General features: G+C 41.6%; 1 protein-coding gene across 1 annotated transcript in view; it reads left to right on the plus strand.

The window, feature by feature from the left end:
* The first annotated feature begins 255 nt into the window (after positions 1-255).
* Positions 256-24,319, plus strand: part of LOC311052648 (disintegrin and metalloproteinase domain-containing protein 10) — a 38,711-nt gene continuing 14,647 nt past the window's right edge. Inside the window, exons 1-8 of the mRNA XM_084067722.1 lie at positions 256-518; positions 1,664-1,814; positions 2,053-2,171; positions 2,796-2,951; positions 11,318-11,403; positions 12,526-12,648; positions 17,785-17,877; positions 18,368-18,536. Coding sequence (XP_083923848.1) covers positions 458-518; positions 1,664-1,814; positions 2,053-2,171; positions 2,796-2,951; positions 11,318-11,403; positions 12,526-12,648; positions 17,785-17,877; positions 18,368-18,536 — 958 coding nt within the window. The 5' untranslated portion in view covers positions 256-457. The remainder of the gene's footprint in view (positions 519-1,663; positions 1,815-2,052; positions 2,172-2,795; positions 2,952-11,317; positions 11,404-12,525; positions 12,649-17,784; positions 17,878-18,367; positions 18,537-24,319) is intronic.

The following is a 24,319-nucleotide window of genomic DNA, read 5'->3' on the forward strand; positions in this document are numbered from 1 at the left end:
GACTTGTCTAGTATCAGTGTTACTCTATTACTGCAACTTCACTGAGGCAAAGCAGTTAGCACATCAGCAACAGCCCCACCTCAGTGGAGATACGTATTTTGTTATTTGACATATTGCATCATCTGTGACCTTTACAACATCTTAAAACTTGACTCATTCTGTAATTATCCTTTGAAAAAATTAGAGAACACTCCTTAGGACATAAAGTAGACATAACGCATAGCATACTAGCAAACAAGTCTGAATATGCCTCAGACTGTGCGAGAGCGCCCGTATCTGGATGCTTAGTTCTGACATGAGCTTCCAACAAGTTACATTCCACGGTTGGGTGAAGACACATAAGAGACAGAGAAGAAGAAAAGAGAATGCACGCAAAAGAGAGAGAAAAGGAGCGAAATTGAGAAAAGAAAGAGACAATATATAGGGAGGAATACTAAAGAATACCAATGCAGAGATCATGAATGTCCAGTACTGGCTGCTGCTGCTGCTGCTGCTTCACTGCACTGAATGGATTACAGGTAGAGAACGTCATCTGATCTGAGTGTGTTTATATGCCATTAGATTTTGTTTGGGTACATGCGTACTGTCTGCTGTGTGTGTGTGTCTGTGTCTGTGTCTGTGTCTGTGTGTGTGTGTGTGTGTGTGTGTGTGTGTGTGTGTGTGTGTGTGTGTGTGTGTGTGTGTGTGTGTAAACAATCATAAATTAGACACATGTATGTGCAATATTTGTCTTGCACAATGCATGGGTGTTGTGTGTGTTTATGTGTATAGACATTGTGTATGTATGTACATGGATGTTTGGATGTATACATCCGTGTGTGGCTGTGTAAATATGTGTGAATATATACATATTTGGCATCTCATTGGATGGCCTGACCCAGAGCCATGGCCTGACCTACACTTCAGCTCAGCTGTAAGTCCTTACACAGCCTGATGTGGACATGTCTCAGCTTGTTCCCTCTGGAATGTTGTGAACAACAGTAGCACCATTTGGGTCCATTTGTACACATTTGTCTCGGGTTAAATTAACTCTAACAATTTTACTGTGTACTTTACTAAGCCTGTCCACGTGAATGCAACCTTCTGTTTTGCCAGTTGTGATTAATGGAGGTACCAAGGAAGGTGACTCAGCAAGGAGGGGTAAGTGGTAAATAGTGCCTTATTATAGTCTTTCTGACCCTTCAAAGCTCTACAATGTTCTTCACATTCACACACCGATGGCAGAGGTAACCATAAAAGGCACCAACCTGCTCATCAGGAGCATGTAAGTAGACCCTCCAGAAAAATGCGAGCATAATGACACAGATTATGTAATTATTTTTCCAAAAGGGCACATTATCATATATTTCCATGCAAACTTCCCGCGTATTTCGTACTTTTTTGGACATTTTTTGCAACTTTCCACATAATCCGCAACTTCCCGCAATTTCACTGCATAAAAACACATAAAACCCCTGCATAATCAAAGAGTTTTGCCCACATTTTCTGGAGGGTCTAGTTAGTTAGGGGTTCAGCAATCTGGGAACCCATTGGCAAAAAAAAGTGACTTTGCTCAAAGACACTTCGACACGCAGCCAGGAGGAACGGGGAATTGAACCTGGAACGAATCACGAATGACATGCTTGATATTAATAATATTTTAATAGTTCATCCTCGTTTTCAGATGCTTTAAGTGGCGTTGGTCCCTACATCCGTCATTATGAGGGCTTGTCGTATGACAGGGAGGAGGTCCACAAGAGACATCTGATTCTGAGGGCCAGGAGAGCACAGCCTGAGGACCACCAACTGCTATTGGACTTCACAGCTTTCCACAGGTGGCCGGCATGCTTCTCAAACTCTGACTATGTGGCAGCTGCTTCAAAAGCTTTGTTAAATATACAGCTTATCTGTTCAAATATATACACCATTCATTTCCATTGAATGGTGTTCTTTATTCTTGTTCCTAAATCAATAAAAAATGTCATAGTTTAATTATTCATATTGGGCTTAAATATTTGTAGCATTTACAAAGCATTTTGTCCACGTCTTTGGCTTGTTTGTTTGTTTCCTTAGAACGTTCCGGTTGCGTTTGCGGCGAGATGCAACAGGGTTCGCAGAGCGTTTCAGTGTGATGAATGAACATGGTCCCATAGCAGCAGACCTCTCTCATTTATACTCAGGAACACTAGAGGGTATGTATGACAAGGAAATACGTCACCCACCACAACTATACCTCCTTCTAATTTACCCTTGTGGGTCCATTTTTACACTTTCAGATTTAAATGAACCCATTAAAACCACCACTTAAACCATTATTTCATACTTTGGCTATTCAAAAATAGCTTGCCGTGCTACGAGCTACAAGCTACGAGCTACGAGCTTGTAGATCCTCTATTTTTGAAAAATCAAGATTGTTTTTTGCAAATCTTTGGATATTTTTTAAAGCCAAACATTTTAACTCAAATATTTGCTTCTTGGGGTCCCTGGAACAAAATATTTTCAGATGGGGGTCGGTGGCCAAATATAATCATTTTGGAGGTCCTTAACATGAAAAAGTTTGAGAACCACTGATATAGTAACGTAAGTTTTTCAGAAAACAGATTTAGATGACATTTAGTAGAATCGGAACGTCAGGCCTTAATGGGTTAACACGCAGGATTTGGCTGTCAACCAAAGTGATAGTAAATGTAATTGGAATAGTAGCAGTGTTTTTAACAGTAGTAGCAGTAGTAATGAACATAACACTGAATATTGTATGTCTATGTCTATGTTTGTCCCTCTTTCCCTATGTTCTGGCCTGGTCATGTCCTGCATAGGTGAGCATGGTTCGTCCTGTCATGGCTCCGTGCTTGAAGGTCAGTTTGAGGGCTCCATCTCGACAAACAACGGGACGTATCACGTAGAGCCGGCTCATAGATATACCATCAACCAGACGAATCAACATTCTATAATCTACCACCAGGATGACATGGGTAAGACAGCATTCACATTTTTAACCACTTAAACTGTACTTTGTCGCAAAATAACAGAGTGACAACGCGACCCATTGCAAGCTTGTCAATCTGCTATTTTTGCAGACTATTTTTGCAAAACATTCACCCATTTTCTGCAAATGTTCGCCTATCATGACGTGCCCAGAATAGGAACGCTAGGGCTCATGTGGTTAAGGCTTTCATTATCTGGGAACATGTGGGCCTTTCTTCAACTGAAACCTGCCACATACTGTATAGACCCTTTGCACGCACGCATTTCCACACAGTACTATTATAGACCACATGGGCAGCTGCTTCATGTGCCTTGCTCAAGGGAACCTATAGCCCATACGTATGGTGAACGCTGTCAAAGAGGAGATTGTTATTCATCCATGTTGTTTTTGTTCCCAGCCTGTCAACGTGGCTCTTATCCCAAACCCCAACTTCTCTGACTTTTAGGGTTTTTTTTGTGATCTGCGGCGAGACAGCGTCCAAAATGGTGTGTTAAAGCCATAAAGTCACACTATAGCATTGCTCTGTGGAGAGGATGTGGTGTGAAAAATGTTACAGTTCACCACTAGTCATCTTTCACCAGTTTGATTAATGTCACTCTTGGCAATTGAATCAAATCCCAAATCACTGAGCAGACAAACATCTCCTTGTTGTTATCTGTCCATACACACAACGGTCTTGGCTGGTGTAATGAGCCAAGGTTACTCAGTGGTGTAAAGTAACTAAGAACATTTACTCTACATTTACGCAAGTACTGTTCTTATAAGTACAAGTTTTGAGGTACTTTTACTTTACTGGAATATTTCCAATTGTCTATACTTTTAGTTTTTTTGTTTAACCACTTTGGCCCTATTTTATACAGAGGCTATCTGCAAATAGCAGATCTACAAGCTCACAGTGAGCTTGTAGATCTGCTATTTTCAAACATTTTAGCACTAGTAAAGTCAATTTTGAATTCCGGACTTTTACTTGTAACAGAGTAGGCTACTTCTACATTGCAGTATTGATACTTTTACTTAAGTAAAACATTTGAGTACTCTCTCCACCACTGAGGTTACTAAAAGGCACTGAACCGGTCGTAACCTTTTACTGCGCAGCTTGAGCGAATAGAGTTAAAAACTCACTGTAGACTCTAGTTATAGCTCTGGGGAGGGAACGGGGGGTCTTGGGGGGGGAGTAGGGGCAGCTGAATACCATCCAAAGAAAATATGAACCTGAGTGGTGTGACTTTAGAGGGAGCGTCAGGGTCTGGGGTACAGAGAAAGGGTTGGGGCAGACAGGAGGAACGTGAGGATGGGACGGAGGAGAGAAGGGGGGAGGATGAAGAGGAGGAAGAGATGGAAATTAGAGTCCTCGTAGGGTGGCCTTGGGGATGGATACCATGGGTGATATACACCCAGTCTGGTTGGTCTGGAAATGTATCCCGATAATGCTTCAGCCAGCTGGCATTCATTGCTGAGGACTGTCATATCTTTCACAGTGACGTGTGTGTGTGTGTGTGTGTGTGTGTGTGTGTGTGTGTGTGTGTGTGTGTGTGTGTGTGTGTGTGTGTGTGTGTGTGTGTGTGTGTGTGTGTGCGTGTGTGTGCTTGCTTACGTGCGTGCGTGCATGCGTGAGTGTGTGTGTGAGTGCGTGTGTGAGTGCGTGCGTGAGTGCGTGCACATATGTGTACGTGCAGAAAGAAAGACTGCTTCAATAACGCTTTTCCTACCATTGGGAAACTAGCTCTGTTCCTGTAAAAAAAAAAGCCAATCTTTTGCCTTAGTTTACAGGCAAGATGGTCTATGGCATTTAAATGTAAATCTGTCATCAAGCCAGATTCCAAGGTGCTTGTATTCAGCAACCCTTTCTACGGTATATTGATCCATTTGAATATATTGGATCCAGAAAATAACATAAATTTAGTTTTGCCTGCATTAAGTACAAGTTTCAGCTCTCTAAATGAGTCCTGAAGTGCATTAAATGAAAGCTGCAAGTTCTCAGTTGCCAGCTGGACAGAATCAGCACACATACAATAAATAATGGTGTCGTCTGCATAGAAATGGGTCGATCCTTGAGGGACGCCTTTTGAAATGGATAAGAACCCTGAATGGTTGCTTCCAGCTTTCACACACTTAGATTTCCCAGCCAGGTAGCTCTGAAACAGGTATTTCTGTTATGTTCGTGTGTTAAGGTTATGTAAGGTTATGTAAAACATACCCTTAACCCCTCACCCCAAATCTAACCCCGTATAGTGTTTCATCTTAACCCTAACCCCAACCTGGATCAGAACAATGTCAATTGTTTCTGGTTTTTCAGTAGATGATTTCCAGGAACTAATTTAGCTGGAACCATATTGTTGATCACTGTGCCAAGACCCCCTAGTACTCATATCAAAACCTCACATTCTGTCAATGCCTTTCTTCCCGTGACATCTGACGTACAGCACAGCTTGCTGTACTGCAGACGTGCTCCTACTGACAACATCCTGCACTTTCATTCAGAGGCCAAAATCTTCAGGAAATGGTGAAAGATTGAATCCTAAATCTCCAAATCACTACCATCAGTGTGTGAAGGCCTGAGATAACGTGTCCACTTCTCTGTGTTAGTTTTCACTTCCTGTGGTTGGGGCTTGAATAATGGTATCCCGCCTCCTGAGGTGTACTGTAGATTGTTAAAGGGTCTCTCTCATATCTGTAATGAGTGTCTTTCCTGTATGATATTCCCTACAGTACTTTTTTGTTTAGTGGTAACTAAGGTAAGGCTAGTTTGTTAGTCTGTGAGCCAGGACCCCAAATTTGGGCCATTTGGGCTTATTATTGACCACTCTCTTTGGAAAATGGTGGGCATAGCTCAGACGATATGTTTTTCAGAAAAGTTGTTTAAATTCAAAACTTAAATTTCATCTATTACTGGCAGTGGCTGGCCTGGACCACTGGCGTGGCGGTCCAGGCACCTGGGCTCCGGGGTGGCCTGGCAGCGTGTCGCGGGTTTGAGGCATAGTGATTTCTGGGAAGGTATACACCCCTAGCGCTAGAAAATAATGTGATAATATTGCAGCGGTGGTTGCTTTCTGTGTGTTATCAATCCATTCATAACCCCATGCCAAAACACACATTTCAATTTATTATTGACCCTCTTTTTTTTTATTTATTATTACTGGCAGTGACAAATTCAATGAATCAAATATAATGTAGTGTGTAAGTAATAATAGCATTTATTTGACCAATTTTAAGGAATTAAAAAATAATTAAATAATACAATTATCATACAAGGTTAAAGCGCAATTGTAGTTTAGAATTTTCTACTGGTAAATTGCAAACTATCAGTAATAAACTCGTATTCATCCTAAGTTTGTACTGATCTGACATTGAACTTTAACTTTATCTTAAAAGCAACAACAGCTGCAACATGTTCTTCAGCAATGGTATTGTGTGTCCATGTAGAGAGGGAGCTCCTTAGAGATTAACAACATTTTCAAATCAATGTTTGGCTGAACGGACTGTGTAAATGTCCATGTATGTGCGTGTGTGTGTGTGTGTGTGTGTGTGTGTGTGTGTGTGTGTGTGTGTGTGTGTGTGTGTGTGTGTGTGTGTGTGTGTGTGTGTGTGTTTCAAACTGAAAGATGAGAAGCAGACCTCTAAGTTAAACAATACCAGAAGGAGTGTCAGTCTGTGTGTGTATATGTCTGAACTGTGTGTGTGTGTGTGTGTGTGTGTGTGTGTGTGTGTGTGTGTGTGTGTGTGTGTGTGTGTGTGTGTGTGTGTGTGTGTGTGTGTGTGTGTGTGTGTGTGTGTGTGTGTGTGTGCGTGTGTGTGTGCGTGCGCATGCGTGTGCGTATGAGTGCACACATCCGTGCTCAGATCCGTACCTGCCCTATAGTTACCTCGGTCACGTGCATGAGTTCTCCTCTGAGGAGTCACGCCACTTAATGGGAATGATGGCTAAACTTTCTCAACACATTCCACCACTCCTGGAGCTTTACCACCCAATCTGCTGTCTCATCTTCCCGCTCACTGTGTCATCAATGTAGAAACACACCCGCACGTGCATTTGCATGTGCAAAGGGCAAACAGACGTAAACACACGCAAATACGTCAGCACACATAGATGCATACAGTATGCCATTCAGACATAGGCACATACTGTACACACACACACACAATCATTTTCTCTGTCAAGCTCCATTCAATTAACCTTTTCAAACCGGGAACGCATCTGTGTCATTTTTAGATTTCTTTGGGCTATTCAAAAACAGCAGATCTGAAATGTTTGCTTTAAAATATATATATACATTATTCAAAGATTTGCACAAATTTTCAACAATATTCAAAAATAGTAGATCTACAAGCTCATAGAGCTATGAGCTTGTATATCTGCTATTTTTGAATAGCCAAAGAAAATGACACAGATATGCATTCCCACTTCCCGGTCTCAAAGGGTTAAAATATGCTGTTATTGTTTATGAAATGTATATGTTATTATGGTTATGTCTTAATATTTAACTCCCATGGCTGTGGCTGGAATGATTAACTGCCCTTCTACACGTTTTTAATAAAAGGCATGTGATCCACGTGATTTCACAGTCAAGGAGAAGTTTGAATAAAGTTGACCTTGTTCAGCTTGGGAATACTTCGCTCAGCATGAGCGTGATCCCATATATTTCTGTTTGCTTTTATGCATAAAAGCAATACGCGGAAACTTCAAACCTCTGGAGACGTTAAAATGATAGTATGTTCACGTGGTCACGTGTGAGAAAGTGTGAGCCATAAAGTTATTGTTCACATTCTTTACTGCAAAATAACCACCCTTTTGTGGTGGATTTCATAGTAGAAATCTGGTTAGGAAATACCTCATGGTGGATCTCTTGGGTTTGCTGCAATTTCACTGGATTATCAACTTTTACAATGATCCTACGCTAGGAATATTTTCAATAGAACGCTTATCCACTGGAATTTTTATGGCATGGCTGAAGGCCAAACCATCTACAACTTGGTTTGTCATTCACCTGGGTGAAGCTGAAATTGAATTTCCCCCGTGGAATTAAAAAAGGCTACTTTTTATTGTGAGGGATGTTTATGATAAATAGTATATTGTAGTGGGGCTATTGTATTGGACAGTAAGTACTACCCTGGAATGAATCCTTGATTGATGTCAGATGAGGGGCTGGCATTGGCATACGTTTTCTATAGTGCACTGAGCCTGGGAAATGGTTTCAAATGATCGCTGGGAATCTAGTCTTGTTGAAATGCAACACAGAATTTCCATTTGGAATAAATAAACATACCCTTCATGGCTTTAGAGGTTTTAAGTCTAACAAGCGCATAGTTCCAGTTTTTTGGGGGCTCTTTAAGGTGAATTCAAATTAATCTGTAAAGCTCAGGCCAATCATTAGTTTTGTTGTTTAATCTTGTGGAAGACCTCTAGTGAAAATAGCTTTGTTAGATCGAGGCTTGGCTCCAAGGCTCAGAAGACTTAAAAACTCAAATGAATTTGCCCCCGTTAATCAGTTATTGCATCAACATTTTAGGAGTGTGTGTGTGTGTGTGTGTGTGTGTGTGTGTGTGTGTGTGTGTGTGTGTGTGTGTGTGTTTGAGAGAGAGAGAGAGAGAGAACAAGGGGAAGTAAAGGAGGTCTGGAAATAATTCCATCAGCCCCCCCCCCCCCCCCCCCACTCATAACATATGCTGGTTCTGATTGGTTAAGAGCGCTTTAGCAGGATGGTGTGATCCAATCATTCAGCGTTTGATCCACTGGACAGCAGGCATGTCTCAAATTGTGCAAACTCCCACACAACAAGCACATAAAATATGCACACATGCATGCAGTATGTTAACATGCACATGCGTACGTACGCACACACACACACACACGCACGCACACACACACACACACAGCACTTCAAAGTACTGTAAGTATGGGTCACTGACTAATTAACTTGCAGAAGATGCCTGATTCTGTGAGTCATTCATTTCTGCCAGCCGCTGCCTTGTGAAAGTGCTTATAAAGTCATGTGACTTTCCTGTATGTTGTGAAATTCAACGACATTTATTTCTACATTTATCAGGCTGGAACCGAAACTAAACTATAATCATGAGGTTAATAAATCACTGCACTTTTTTTCACGTGTTATGCATTGTAAAAGAAGTCTAACTAAAAAGTGCATTGATGGTGTCGCTGCATGTAGTATCACGTCAGACAATAGATTTTCACAATACAAATTGTCTCTGAAAATGCACTCCCAATTATGGGAACTTAATCAGACTAGACCGGCACCAGCTGGCCTACCCGGGGCCATACAAGACGAGAACGATGCAAGTTGGGAATACATGCCCGTCTGCATGTGCGGTGCTGCTTTCCACGCACATCACGTTTTGTGTCACACCGTTGCTTTCGTTCGCTGCGTCTTCCTTCCATCTCTTGCACTTTCTGTTCCATTGCACATGTTACTTCTTATATTGACGACGCGGCACAAATGTGGCACAAATGTCCCAATACAGTATATACTGTATATATATATATATATATATATATATATATATATATATATATATATATATATACACACACACATATATATTATATTTTATAATATTTTATTTTATATTTATAATATAATATATAAATAATTTATCATTTATAATATAATATATAAATAATTTATAATATAATATATAATTTATACACACACACACACACACACACACACACACAGATTCATAGCGTTTTCATCAACAGTAGTTATGTTTTGCACTTTCTATGATTGTAAAAGGCACTGTATATTGAATAAGCATTGTGCCAACAAATTGCAAGATTCGGCCCCTGACCTCCATGTCCTCTGAAGCAATAGCATTTCTACTGTACCAAACGTTTTCATAGACTGCTGAGGGCTGGCCAGTGCAACATGATGGACCAATCTATGCACATGAAATGATCCCCTGACTGCATTTTCACCATTATTTCATCAAACTGTGACAGCTGGCCCCAAGGTGCTGCAAATCACAGCTATTTGAACGAAACCCAACAGCCACCAATGGCTTCTACTTAGATGATTTCCAAATGAGGGTTGCTATTCGTATAGTGTTTAGGAATACAAGCAGTTTAAGCACTGCTCTACTCATGTGTTTCAAATTTGATCGGTTACCGACACAGACAGACACACGGAAAGTGTAATCTCACCAACCCACCACCACAACTCTGGTCGTCCGGGGACGAGACAAAAAGGGCCCAACATGACCTCAGAAAGAAAACTTAGCAGCCAAATGTTGTCAGCCGCCTTAACAAACACAGATGCATGTAAGCCGCTTATTCCAGCACAATGAGAAACTGTCCTGTGTCCTGGTTGCAACCCTGGTTTACAATAAGGACATTATCAGACTGACAGAGCTGAATGTCGATAAATCTCTGTGCTTTGCGTGTGTGTGTGCGCGGTGCGTGCGTGCCTGTCTGTTTCAATGAGTGTGTGTGCATGCTGTGGATGTGCATGGTTATTGGTGTTGCCAGGGAACATTTATCTTTTAAGGAGTACCTTATTCTTCCGAGGTGAAGTGTACTCGTCATTTCACTTCTTTGTCCAATGTGTCAAAAAAATAATATTTTTAGCTGTAATCAGAAGTTGTTGCTGTGCTCCCGTCAACATAGTAATGGAATCAAGGGCCCAGGTTCCTGCTTTGAAATTGACTCGAATAAGGAAGAGAGTTCAAGTGACAGTTCATATGAATGGCCTGTAGTTTCGCTTTTTTACCCCTGCTGGTGTCAGAAAGAATTTATCTCAACACAAGTGGATGGGTTTTTGACGAACTTTAGACTTGATTTTCTTACCTTAATAAACATTATCATAAATACTATATGCTTCCAGTCGCTAGTTTAAAGTCTCCTTTCAATCATCATGATATGCGTTTTGGTAAATTATGGTCCCATTTATTTTAAAATTGACATTAAAGTAGGCTATGCTCTAGGAGAGGCGGGATGATTTGATTGACAAGCTATACAACCAATAGCATTCATTCCCCGACCCCGCTCTTGATTGACAAGCTACCCAACCAATACTGGTCTGGTTGCATTCTGCAGGATATGACGTGATTTGACGCGATATTGAAAGAATCGTATTCCAATATTTCTGTGTCTGAAGACAAAGGGCGAAGCTGTGAAAAAGGTTTGACTCTATTGCATTACATTTGTCACAATGTGAAGAAATATCTGTAAATCTGTTACGTATAGTTTTGACTTGGAACAGTGGAGTCTATGTGTTGCAGGGTTCAGGGGACATTTGAAGGATATACAGCATGTGAGAGAGAGATAAAAAATGTCAGTTTTGTGTTTGTACATCTACAGTATATTACTATACTCTGTACTGTATGTTTGTTTCTATGCAGTACCCCCATCCGTGGGAAGCGGTTCTGATGGGTTCTGCGGTGCAGACAGTCTCCAGCGCCTTGCCCAGAGCCTAACACCCAAAGAGGTGGGACAGTCCAGACTTCACCAATAAACTTTGCCCACATAGGGATGTCAGGGTTAATGTGGTTAACATAAAACAAATATTATTACATTATTAAACTGTGATGTTATCTAACATATCATTCTAAATTTCACAGAAGGAAATATAGCCATATATTTGACCAGAAGAACGAATAAAACATAAAATATCCCCAATGGTGATAACAATTAATGACATGAGAGATATCAAAAGCAGAGGCATGAACCCCGCCCCCCAGGAAATTGAACCCAAAATGAGTGTTGAAAAAAATCTAAATTATCTCATAAACACTTGACTAGCGTGTATGATTCACCAATTCGAACTTCCCTTATTATGAATGTGGTCATTGGTGTAACTTTTATTTTAGCCTGTTGAGTCACTACCACTACCTTGTTCCAACCAAGATGTCATAAAAATATATTTAAGAAAAAGGGAAGGCCACATGGTGACTCATATAGTGAAAACAGATCCGCTTGTTTACCGGCTGAACTTCCACAACTCTCACAGTAGCGATTGCAGGTCATAAATAAATTAGTCAGGTGACTTGGACCACACTGTAAACGTGTTCAATAAACAGCTGGTAAAGATGATTGTCAGGTCGGCTATCAGCTCCATCAGGACTATTGTTATCTCTTGGCTGACAATTCGTCCATACCATGGATACTGAGGCAGTTGTGTGAATACACAATTGCTCCATGCCTGCATCATTCCAGTGGTTGGTCACTTCTGAGGTCATGCAATGGTTCAAACAGAAGGCATTCCCAGTGGAGTGTCCAATATCTGTGTCAGGCCAGCTCTCAGTTTCTGTCACCCTCACATATATCATTTTCCCCTGTAGGAAACGTGCCTACACTTTGTCACACGCAGTGTAGAGACAGCTTGACAAAATGGAAGACACACACTGATATGAAGAACATAATCCAACGCTCATTTCCTCTGATCTTAAGCCATGATCTGGTGTCAAACCCTATTCAAATCACAAAGGATAATGACTTTCCACATGTCAAAATGATTATATAGCCGAGGCACACACACAGAAAAGGTGTATTCCGTCATATAGTATGTGCTCTCCTTTGCTGGTTGCTTCACGTGTGAATTCTCCCACAGGAGATGCCATCCACCCGGGCCAGGAGAACCGTTGATGAATCAAAGACCAGCTGCCTCCTCCATCTCCATGCCGACCACCTCTACTATAAGAAGTTCAGGACTGTTGAGGCTGTTGTGGCACAGGTGATTAGTCCACAGTTATGGACAGCAATAATGCATGGTGGGATGTCCCAATACAGGAAAACAGCTATAGTACAGCATTTTCCAACCTGTGGGCCATGGGGATATTGCAAGTGGACCCCCAAATAATTGGCAAAACACTAATACTTTATTGATAACATAACATTAAATAATGTGAAAAGAAAATGTATATTATATGTTTTCTTTAAAACCTTGAAACATTACTTTTCATTACGATACTGACCAAATAGGATACTATGTAGACTATGTTGTTTCCACTGGTCTAAGCCGTAAAACAATCGATTGATAATTAAAATAGACATGGGCGGCCGAAAGGCTGCCGTGTTAAGTGGTAAGATGGGTGGGCCACAAACGCTTTCGAAATTTTCAAGTGATTCAGAAAAGGAACTGTAGGAACTGCTGCTACAGAAGAACTCCATGAGTTCCCTCCACCTAATTTCCTATATAACATATACCTAGCCTTTATTTCCCCTGTGTGAGTAGAGTGGTAAAATCACAAATAGAGGACTATAGGCCTAATCAGCCCAAGGGCTGATAACTGTTATTAGCCCAAACAGTGCAAGCTAAAGTGCCACCGCATGATGCTGCTGAACTGTCACCATAAGTGTCACAACATGTCACGCCAAACACGGTTCCCTGGCGGTGTGGTAGAATTCATGTCTGAGAGGACACTGGGCACAAAGGAACCTAAAGAGAGAGCAGAAAACAGCGTCCTTTGACGATTCACACTGCAGACAAAGGACGAGGTCCGCCGGTAGCACCTGCCATGTTTACTGCTTCTCCACTCAACCGGCGAATCAGAGACGTTACTGCCATTTCGTTCCAGGGGCAGTTCCTCGTTCACAATTATTCCTCAATGTATTAAATGAAAGCATTAATCAATGCTTTTTTTCTCATTGTCTAGTGTGTGAATGGGGGAATGTAACATACATTTTAAAGCACATCAATAAAAAGGATCTACAGTATATTTAAGCAGTCCGTTATTTTTAGGGCAATTAATTAATTAGACAAAAAAATTTACAAAAAATTGTTTATTCACAAACCTATTGTGGGGTGGACTCAATCTGCATGGCACAGGTATGAACAGAAGTTCATGGCAGAGGTAAAAAGTGGATCGAAGTTTATGGCTGAGGTAGAATGTGGATGAAAGTTTATGGCAGAGGTAGAATGTGGATGAAAGTTTATGACAGAGGTGAGGGTAGGACATGGAAAAAGAATCCATGAAATAGGTAGGATGTGGATACAAGTTTATGGCAGAGGTAGAATCTGGACAAAAGTTCACTGGTTATTTTGAGTATTTGTAATTTTCTTGGTTAATGATTGGCTTGAAATGGGCGTTTTGAGTATTGTTTGTTGTCTGGAAAACAAATGCAATGACTCATATTGAGCAATACATGTGTAGATCATGAAACCAGGACCTGTGACAGATTAGACTTGATTAAATATTGGGTCTATGGTGTAATACTAGGTTTTGGTTAGTAAAATAAATAGTGAATCTTGCTGCTAATGGTAACAATGTTTTAAAAGCAATACTACACTCAAGGTTGTGATTGTATTACACCACAGCTGGGCATTTAAGGCACCTGTAATTGTGATGTAATCACAATATACCATGGCCTTTCATGTATTATTTGTTACGATAACACGTCTCAAATATTTCAGAACACTCATGTTGTGATCTCAGTCAAAAGGCAAAACTCTTGTTGGTTCAAAGCTACAGTAGTCTAATGGTCATTATGTCTCCATTAATATATAAGCATCCACCAATGTGGATAAAGTGTTTATATTCACTTACATTGGAATTCTGCTCTTATTTTGCTTCCCGTTTAATGTCCAACTTTCAATGGCTCTCCAGAGGAGGGCAATTTGTTTTGAGGTAGCACACTAATGTCTATTGAGAGCCAGAACAGTGCCCATAAAAGACCAAGCTGTTGCTGCTACTTGGGTGAATAAAGCCACAAGGGCCTACTGCCAAGCCCTCTAAAAGACACACACACAGCTGCTATAGCATTGCACATGGCACAAGGAAGAGGCCATGTATCTTCTTACTCTCAGGCCAGGGATCATGGGGCCATTAGGGTACCACCATGTGTGCCAAGGCTGCTGCCACCTCCACTTGGCAAACTCAGCAAGTTCAAGTGTTGCTTGGCTGCTTTCCTCCGTTACCCTTCCATTTTCCATTTCAATTGCAACAATCAGTATGTAGCAAGACCATTACTGCTGCCATACCAAGTCTATTAGTAGGCCTGTACTAATTGCTTAGAAGGTCTAGCTAAGTAGTGTTATGGCCTCCCTTAAAAAATACTTTTACAGGCCCGGCGTCAACAAAAGCCAGATTTTCTCGCTACAGAAGTAGACGATTACGCCTCCATTTTCATGTGTCACCTCCTTTGGCTTAGGTGGGCGTATTGACTTGAAAATTGTGAAATGTCAAATAAACCTTTTTAACCTTCTCTCCTCTGCTCTTGACCACACACCCGCTGATGAAATGTAGGAGCCAAAATGCAGAAAACAATCTAAAAACAAAATAAATTGTCAAACTGAAACCTCTTTACTGGCGAAAATTCGCATAGGGTAATAATAACTCACACTTAATGAGCACACAGCACATCTTAAATACTCTGCCAGTCTCATTAACTCAGATGCGCCACAGCTGGGTTCCCAGGTGGAACCAGTCTCTCGATCAGGGCCACACAGAGAGGGGAGGGGGTGAGCAGAATGAGGGCAAGAACACACTGGGCAAGGGCAGAGTCACATTAGGGGCAAAACTGGTCAGGGAGGGACACAGAGAGCCAGGGCAGAGGCCAAGATCGTGACAGTTCTTTACAGATCAAAAAGCATGCTTGTAAGTTGTAACCCTATTAGATTTGACAATGTGTCTTTTCTGTGTGTGTCTTGTCTTGTTGTCAGTGTGTCTTGTCAGGCCATATGCCAGTTCTTTTATGATGAACTATGAGGACCAGTGTAGTAGACTTGGGTGAAAGTTGACCGCCTGCTGGACTTGCTGCCTGCAATGCCATGCACTCTTTTTGTCTATGTTTGTGGTGAAACCTAAAAGAGTGGCCCATGGGACGTGATCACATTATTCTTGTTACCCAGATCCCTACTCCACACTGACACTTTACACTTTGTTAGCATTGTCCCATTGCTGGATATGGGTCCTGTGCAGCTTCTACCATTTTAGATGGACGTAAATCCCACGAGCACTCAAAAATGCCATATCATACGAATATAACAAATATATATTTAACACATCTGACCCAGGGCTCTGTGCTGCATGTCATTCTTTTTTTCTTTTATTTTTTAATTCTAAAATAAAGAAAATATAACTTGAAAAAATGTCCATTATATTCAAAGGAGCATATAAAATCTAAGATATGTCTGTCCCCTCAAAAGTCAACCGATCATGCCGCTATACATGCATGATGTCACCCCCTATATCACAAATTCAGAACCAACCAGCCATGAAAGCCTTAAATCTGGTGAGATAAAAAGCAAACATAATTGTAGTTGAAAATCAATACTATGTCTGGGTGGCGCCACTGTGGAGTACTGGGGTTCAATTCCTCCACGGTGCCTCTGGCTTGACCGGGAAGACGGCAGGGAGCAGAACTGGGAGGGATAGCAGGTGAAAAGAAGTGGATGATGATCCCATGTGTATTAGAGGAGACACATGGTTGTGGTTGTCTATCTATACTGTAGCCCCCACCCCCGACCAACAGTAGGGATTGGCAGTGACAGGGACTACTGTGGGGGGGAATTGGCATAATGATAAAATCGGGGAGAAAAGTAGACGTTTGATAAAAGAAAAAGTCTATGCTGTGAATGGGGGGGGGGGGTCTCTTAGTTATATGAATGAACATTGTTCTTGTGAACACTAGGGCACATAAGCCTGTATAGTGCAGCTTCACCTCTGAACACTGTATTGTGATATGTGCAGACTTGTTCACAAACTGCACACAGTAACCTGTAATGGCTGAGGACTGGTGGACAGGGTGGACTCACAGTTATTAGACTTGTTGACTTGTTTTAACAGAAAAGAATGAAAGCAGATATTTGTACACCAGAAACTCTGATCTTGGCCTTTAATCTTATGTGGAAATTCTTTCCATCCCAAACAGATTGAATAATTCACAATACGTTTTCTCTGATCTGACGCAGTCCTTTTTTTTGTACCCTTTGATGCTGTGTTAATGTGACGTACGTACGAGCGTCAACAGATAAAATGGTGTTGTCAGTCACAGCAGCCCGCTTGTAGTGGACATGATTCATGTCCACTACAAGCGGGCTGCTGTGAAGCGAGGGCCTTGGTCTCCAACCTTGCAGGTTGTCAATATTGACCGCCATGGAAAATCCCTGGCAGACTGTTACTGTGTATATACCGCTTGGGTGTTTGCTGGAGTGGAAAAGTGATTCCATAGACTTCGACCTGTACATGTGACTGGTCTGCATGTGCCCGCCGTCTGAGAGCAAGTGATTACCAGTGCCACCCACGCTGAAAAACACATTACGGCTATTTTGCAGATTACCTGACTTTGTAAAATTGTAACTTATATCCCACCTGCATCAGATATGAACTGTAAACAACAGCAGGGGGCATCGGAGGCTGTAGCTCCTTGGCTAGTCATTCATTTGTCATCCAAATCTCTCAGTCATCCTAGGAGTTCTCAATTGCAGAAAAAATAAACTATATAGTAACTTTATAACTTTTCAAATAATTTCCCATGATTATGTTGTACTAATTATTGTATTGTATTAATGATTATGTTATTGTACAAATTATTTTATTGTATTACGTATTGTAAGTCCCTAACAGTATTTTAACTTTATAAACCCCACAGGGTTTTCTAAATCTCACCTACACATCCCAACCCAATATTACGCCCAACATTTTTTTTAAATGTGCAAATAAAAAAAATAAAAAAATACTAAACCTGGTGCAAACATCACACATCTGTCACTTCAATATTGGTTAAAATCAAACCCTAAAAAGCATTTGCAAATATTATTCAACTCATGCCTGGAAATAAATCACAACACAAACACATCTCCGCAAGCATATGAAAGTCAAGGCATAACGCACAGGGTTGTTCTGTGTTTCGTGTGTTTCTTCTGCAGGTTGCTTCATATATCCGTGCGATAAATGATATCTACGACAAGGTGGACTTTGATGGCATCAAACTGATCAACTTCAAATTGAAGTCCCTAACAGTAAGATTTCTCAGAATGCATTGAGTCACATTGTCCCAAAGGCCCGAGCGTACCTACAACTAACCACGTCAGATGTTGGCCACTGACATCCCAACGTAATGGTAATAGCAATAGTTATCCTGGCTTGAGCATTCACAATTCACAGACTGGCATTCGTGTTCCTCTCTATTTCTTTTCATTAGACTGAACTGAATACTGGATGCTCTGTGGAATTGTTTGGAAATAGCCTGTAATAGACATAATGGGGATCATCTCGGGTGGTGTCTACATGTGCTCTATGGATTTCCTGGAATAGGCATGTGAAGTCAGTAAGTCACTGAATTGGGAAACAGGAGACCTCCAGTGCCAAGTTTAAAATGACTTGAAATACAATCTATTTCCTTTCTCAATGTTCTCACAGTGTGGGCAGTGTTAGGCAAGCTTGCATTCTATACAGAGTGGAGTTGTTTTGTCTCTATCTATCCATCCATGTATGTTTGTCATCGTTCAGGTCATCCATGAGGAGGACAAGAAGAACCCTCTGCATCGCCCATACATTGGACCAGAGAAGTTGCTCAGCCTGTTCTCTGAGAGTAATTGGGGGAACTACTGTCTGTCCTACCTGCTAACTAACAGAGATTACAGTGGTGTGCTGGGCCTGGCCTGGGAGGGCAAGGCTGGTGAGATACACACATGCACACGTGCATACGCACACACGCGCGCACACACATGCGCGCGCACGCACGCACGCACGCACGCACGCACACACTTTTGGTACTGCTGACAGTAGCAATGCTGCACACAAGGTAGTTGCTTAGGCTAAATGTGGTCCATTAGATTTGGTTCTAAAATATTTACGTATGTTACTGTCAACTCTAGACAAACACTCCAGTCTAATAATAGGTGGAAAGCTGGATTCAAATGCACATAAGAATATCGTATGTGACCCGCCACAGAGTATTATTTAATACATCCTATATTGAAATTGCCTAGTGAGTAAATGTGGGTGGGTGGGTGGTTGGACGCCACAAACGTAACATGCGGACCTGCGAGACTCACCGTTGCTCCGATCCGCACCAAACTTGGCACCAACACTGGCCAGGGCTCTACCATCAGAATAGCCACACCTGGGTGCCTCAGGTTCACCATTGCTCCGCCCACTCTGTGTTGCTATTGGCTGGGCTGCCATAACTCCAGTTCCCTGTGTTGCAGGTCCCAGGTAGCCAGGACAAACATACAGATAATAATGTCCTGTTTAACAGGAGAAAGAAGCACACAGAATGTTTTAGTTGTTTTCAGACTGGTTGCTCTCATTGGAAATTATTCACAGAATTCACAAATTCACATTTACTTTGTTTCCCATCTCTTTTGTTACTTTGTATTATCATTTCAATGTATTTTGCTTTGTCTTCAACTCACCAAAACACTCAATTAAACCACAACTGTATCACTGGAGTTAATCACCTTTACAATACTGCATGTTTTTCCCATATACTTTTCCATATATTTTCACATAGCAAACCTATTACACAACATCATCACTTAAACATACAATATAGTACCCAATCAGACCTTCATTAACTGTCTTGTCTTTCTCAAGAATATTCACCTTTAACTTAATGCACTTTTAGCCATTTTCATTTAAGCAATTATACTTTTCTTCTTTTTAGTAATGCAGCTTTAAGTTACTGTACTTGAAAAGTTCATTGACCAATTCCTGAGAGTTCAACTTATATAACCATGTCCAAACAGAATAAAGTAGCATGTCAAACTTCTTACAGAACACACAAAATATACCAAAATACATTCTTAATACTTATACAAAAACGGGAGCTCTTAATGGGAGTCTGAATTAGGATCAGAAGTTCCTATGTAAACATTGCGCACTCACGTCGCCATTTTGCATTTATTGCTCCAGCCAAACTACTGTGTTCTGCACTGGATTCATTCACAAACAATAACCACATCTTGTAAACACTTTAGAGTTAGGCTCCACCATCAGAACGTGTACTTAATGTTATAATGATCACGTTGATACCATTTAGTGAGTTGGTGCACCACAACTAACCTGTTTAACAGGAGAAAGAAGCACACAGAATGTTTTAGTTGTTTTCAGACTGGTTGCTTTCAATGGAATGACGTGAGCTTCCTGTCTGCAGGTAATAGTATCCCATGAGGGAGAAAACACTCTGATACTGCCCTCTACTGACCAAGCTTAATACTCATACTGATAAATTAACACTGACAGCTCCAAAAACGATTTCAAAGCACAAAATAAAATAAATAAATCAACACAAAAATGTGACACATTATGGGTGGGTCACACCTGCATGCTAAAGCCCTCAAACTTGGTGGGTGCTTAGCCTGGGCAGCATTCCATTTCGGGTATATGATCCGGTCGGGAGCGGAAGTTAAAAAAAAAGAAAGTGGCCGGATGGGCAGAACCGGAAAGACGTCTCACCCCAAAATAGGTCCGTCCTAATAAAATCCTTGATGCGGCGGCATAGTTTAGCTTATTTTTTAAATGTAAATGTGCGTGCACTATCCGGAGACTATTTAGCGTCTGTATAATCCCACAGGGAAATTCTATTCCATTTAAATAGGGATTGGGGAACCAAATTTCAGTAGGCGTGGCCTAGACCGGATCATATGGGTCTTTGGTAACGCAGACCAGGCTTTCCTCCGAGTTGGAAAGACTGGTGATGCGAGGTTAGTGGGTGCTTAGATGGCCAATAGGGACGGGCTGTAATTGCTTAAGCCCCGCCCCCTCTGTGTTCCTATTGGCTTTCAATCTGGGAACCCATCGCCAAATGAAAAGGAAAAACAGCGCCCTCTGCTGTTTTTGACTATCTCAGTTGGCTCTGGGAGGAAGTTGACGTAGCACCCGTGCGCAAGGAAACCGGTGTTTTGGTCTGCCTTCAGCGCATCACTTCCGGTGGTGCGACTATGTTTTCATTCCCACTAACAATATTTCTACACGGAACACTAACACCACTTCTCCCAGAGAACATGGATCGTTTTGGTTATACGCCCACTTGTTTCTATGATGAAAGAGTAAGTTAAAATGTGAGTATCTTTCCGTGGTTTTGTCTGCTCTGCGGACGCTATTGTTAAATTAGTTTTGGTTTGTTTCGAGTGGGGAAGGATCGACGGACACGTGAATCCCGCCCACTACATTTGATTGGGTAAAGCGTGGCCTGCTTCCTGATCTGAAGGCACGCCCACTTGTAGACCAGTGCGTACGCGATATTACGAACCCCTCCGACAGATTCAAACGCAGAGCAGAATCTGTTCTTGAGAGATGAATTGGCTTTAAACAGCCATAACTCCATTTCCCAGCATGCTAAAGGCCCCAATAGGGACGGGCTGTAATTGCTTAAGCCCCACCCCCTCTGTGTTCCTATTGGTTGGGCTTTAAACAGCCATATCTCCAGTTCCCAGTATGCTAAAGGCTTCAAAATTGGTAGGTGGTCTTATGGGACTGGTTGTAATTGCTGAAGGCACAGCAACCCGGAATGGTGCAACCCGGAAGTGAATCTGTTCAGTCCCGGTTTTACCAGCAAGTGGTCGTAGACCCCTACCTCCCGAACGCAAGGTCGCACAGGTACGACAGTGGACCTGGGTGCTGCAAGTGCATCACTGCTCCACTGCAATGTTATAGCAGTGTATAACACTTCAAATGGCCATACTTCGCTGACCTCTTATCAACGCAACATAGGACTAGGTTTGAAGCCGGCGTAGCAGCCCGAAAGTCTAGTAATACATATTTGCTGACATCCTCTCATCATCATGAGAGGCTATCAAAATAATTTGAAATAGATGATGTGGTATCAGCAGTAAATGATAGACACACATGTAGTGTGGTAAGGAGGCTCTGAGGTGGGGGACTTAGAGATTGTGAAGTGTGTACTTTGCTGGTGTTGTTATCCTGCTCAGCCCATGTCTCCATGTGAATCCTGAGAGCCAGGGAACATTTACTCATTCTCTGGCTCTCACCATTCATTTTATCCCCAGCGTTGACACAACACAATATGGCCAGACGCCAACAACACTACACCCACACAAACATGTTAGGCTCGTTTCCAAGGCAGATTGAGGTCACTTGAATGTTTAATCCCCGGAACCCCAGAGAGCAGGTGTTTTTAGGGGAAAAGAAATGCACCAAACTGGCTTGAATTGAGCTGTATATTGTAAATGCACAATATATAAATTAGATTATTAATTTATTATTAGATTAAGTGCTCACTGAAAAGTAGAAGGCGATGTAAATGAAACAAATACCTGAATGTTCATTCTTATTTTATTTTATCTTCATTTTATTTATTATTGGCTCGTACCTGTTCCCGTGTTGCATTCTTACTGTTGTTTTTACTATGACACTTGAATTCCCGCCAGGAATCAATGAATACATGTACTTCTTATGAGGGGCACAAACTGGGCCAAAGCATGCCAGCTTTTCTTGTTTCATTGATACTGATGAACCATTGAGCTGCTAGATCTATAGATATACACTCTCAATGCAGGCTTATTATATAGAAGTTGTTTTGGTTTGGGAGACCAAAAGCCAACGTGAGTGAACTCCTCAATTAACATTCCTGGGTGGTTTGCATGTGAAGCTGCATTCCCCTCTGGTCTTCTCTGAAGGATTTGAGATGCAGTGGAATTCATTAGTAAATAGATCTTCTCTAAATATATAGACCTAAAGAGATCCACTATAATGTAATCACTGTTATTTTAGAGTCCTGAATTTCTGGTTATTTTTTTTATTTTGTATTACAGTGGATATATTGTGTTTTAGAATGAAATTCTATAAACTACTCATGCATATGGAACATTATATTTTCCGGTGATATATTTAATAATATCACTAATATAATAATTTGCTTTCTGGACGCCTTAGACTGCATGTACGCACAACTCCAAATCTGCAGAAATGAACCAATATGGAAACAGCCGCAATGGCAGACAATGTGACACGTCTTAATGTCACGGTGTGGCCTCATGGGTCTGGTGACAAAGCGCGCACTGTGGTGTTATTGTTGTTTTGGAAGGAGGGGGGTCTGAGGTTGTGAGGTTGTGCGTGTGTGGGTGTGGGAGGGGGGAGGGGGGCTCCGCCATGGGAGGTTCTTCTTGCTTGTTTCCATGACATTGTCTTTTTCGCAACTTGTGATTGGCTAAACTGAGGGGTGTGAGAGCAGACCTCCTTGATGGCATGTGATCAGAGGGCACTGAACCCTTGAGACACACACATGCACACACACGCGCGCGCACACACACACACACACACACACACCACCTACAGACCACCTTAGTGAGTTCGGGTGACCGCATTCCACGACACGGTTACCATGGTGATGGCTGACCATCATTCACCCAAGTCTACTGCTCCTCTGACCTCTCCGCACTGCAAAAACCCCTGAGCGTTAATTTAACACTGAGGGTGTTGAAGTGAACCTTTCAGAATGCAGGGATTTTGCTGTGCAGGAGTGTGATACTGCTGGGTGAGGATCGGGGCCCTAACCTCCACGCCACTCAAGCTTTCCCATCGGTAACATTCCTCTCCCTCCTGTGCAGCAGCTATATTTGCTGAGGCATATATATAAAGATTTGCACACATTTTCATGATTTTTCAAAAAATAGCAGATCTACAAGCTCGTAGCGCGGCACGAGTGCCGCGCTATGAGCTTGTAGATCTCCTATTTTTGAATAGCCAAAGTGTAAAATGACGCTTTTTAGCTCAAATCAAAAAGTGACACAGATGCGTTCCAGGTCTTAATGGGTTAAGACTAAAAGGATAACACAAAAAAGTCCTGGGGACTTGTTTGCATTGTGGTCCTATGTATAAATATAAAAATATATAAATATAAATAACACAATAATACACGTCATCAACAAATACAAAACACTATGGGCCCTATAATCGCCAATACTGGCTAAACCCACTATTTGAGGATTTAGGAGTGAGCAAGGGGCGTTCCTGTGCAAAAGTTGGTATTTTTGGGACACCTGCCTTACCCGCAAAACACCTGCACTACCCGTTACATTATGCATAGCTGTGGTTTGGGCGTTACAATAATAAAACCAATCACCGCCTGCCTTTAAGAGAAGACTGCTCCAGCCATTATCCCCAATGCAATCTTACGCTCTCCTCTGTCCCTCTGCCAGTGTTGCCAGGTCTGCTTATTATAAAACCACATTTGTAACAGTCCCAGAAAGCTTTTTATTTTACAACCTGGAGAGAAAGAATCTGGAGAGATTGGACAAATAAAATAGTTTTGAATAAATAAATAAAAACACAGACCATATCGTTATAGTCCACTAGAAGCACAAACAACAATACAAGAAGAAGGGTGATAGTACACATAGTTTTACTCTATGAAGACTTAAATTAACAATGACGATTTTACTTTTCACCTCTTAAATTGTTATGCCTTATGGTTTCACACTATACCTGCATCATTGT

The sequence above is a fragment of the Gymnoscopelus microlampas genome (assembly GCF_963454915.1).
Source record: "Gymnoscopelus microlampas genome assembly, chromosome: 9".
Lineage (NCBI taxonomy): Eukaryota > Metazoa > Chordata > Actinopteri > Myctophiformes > Myctophidae > Gymnoscopelus > Gymnoscopelus microlampas.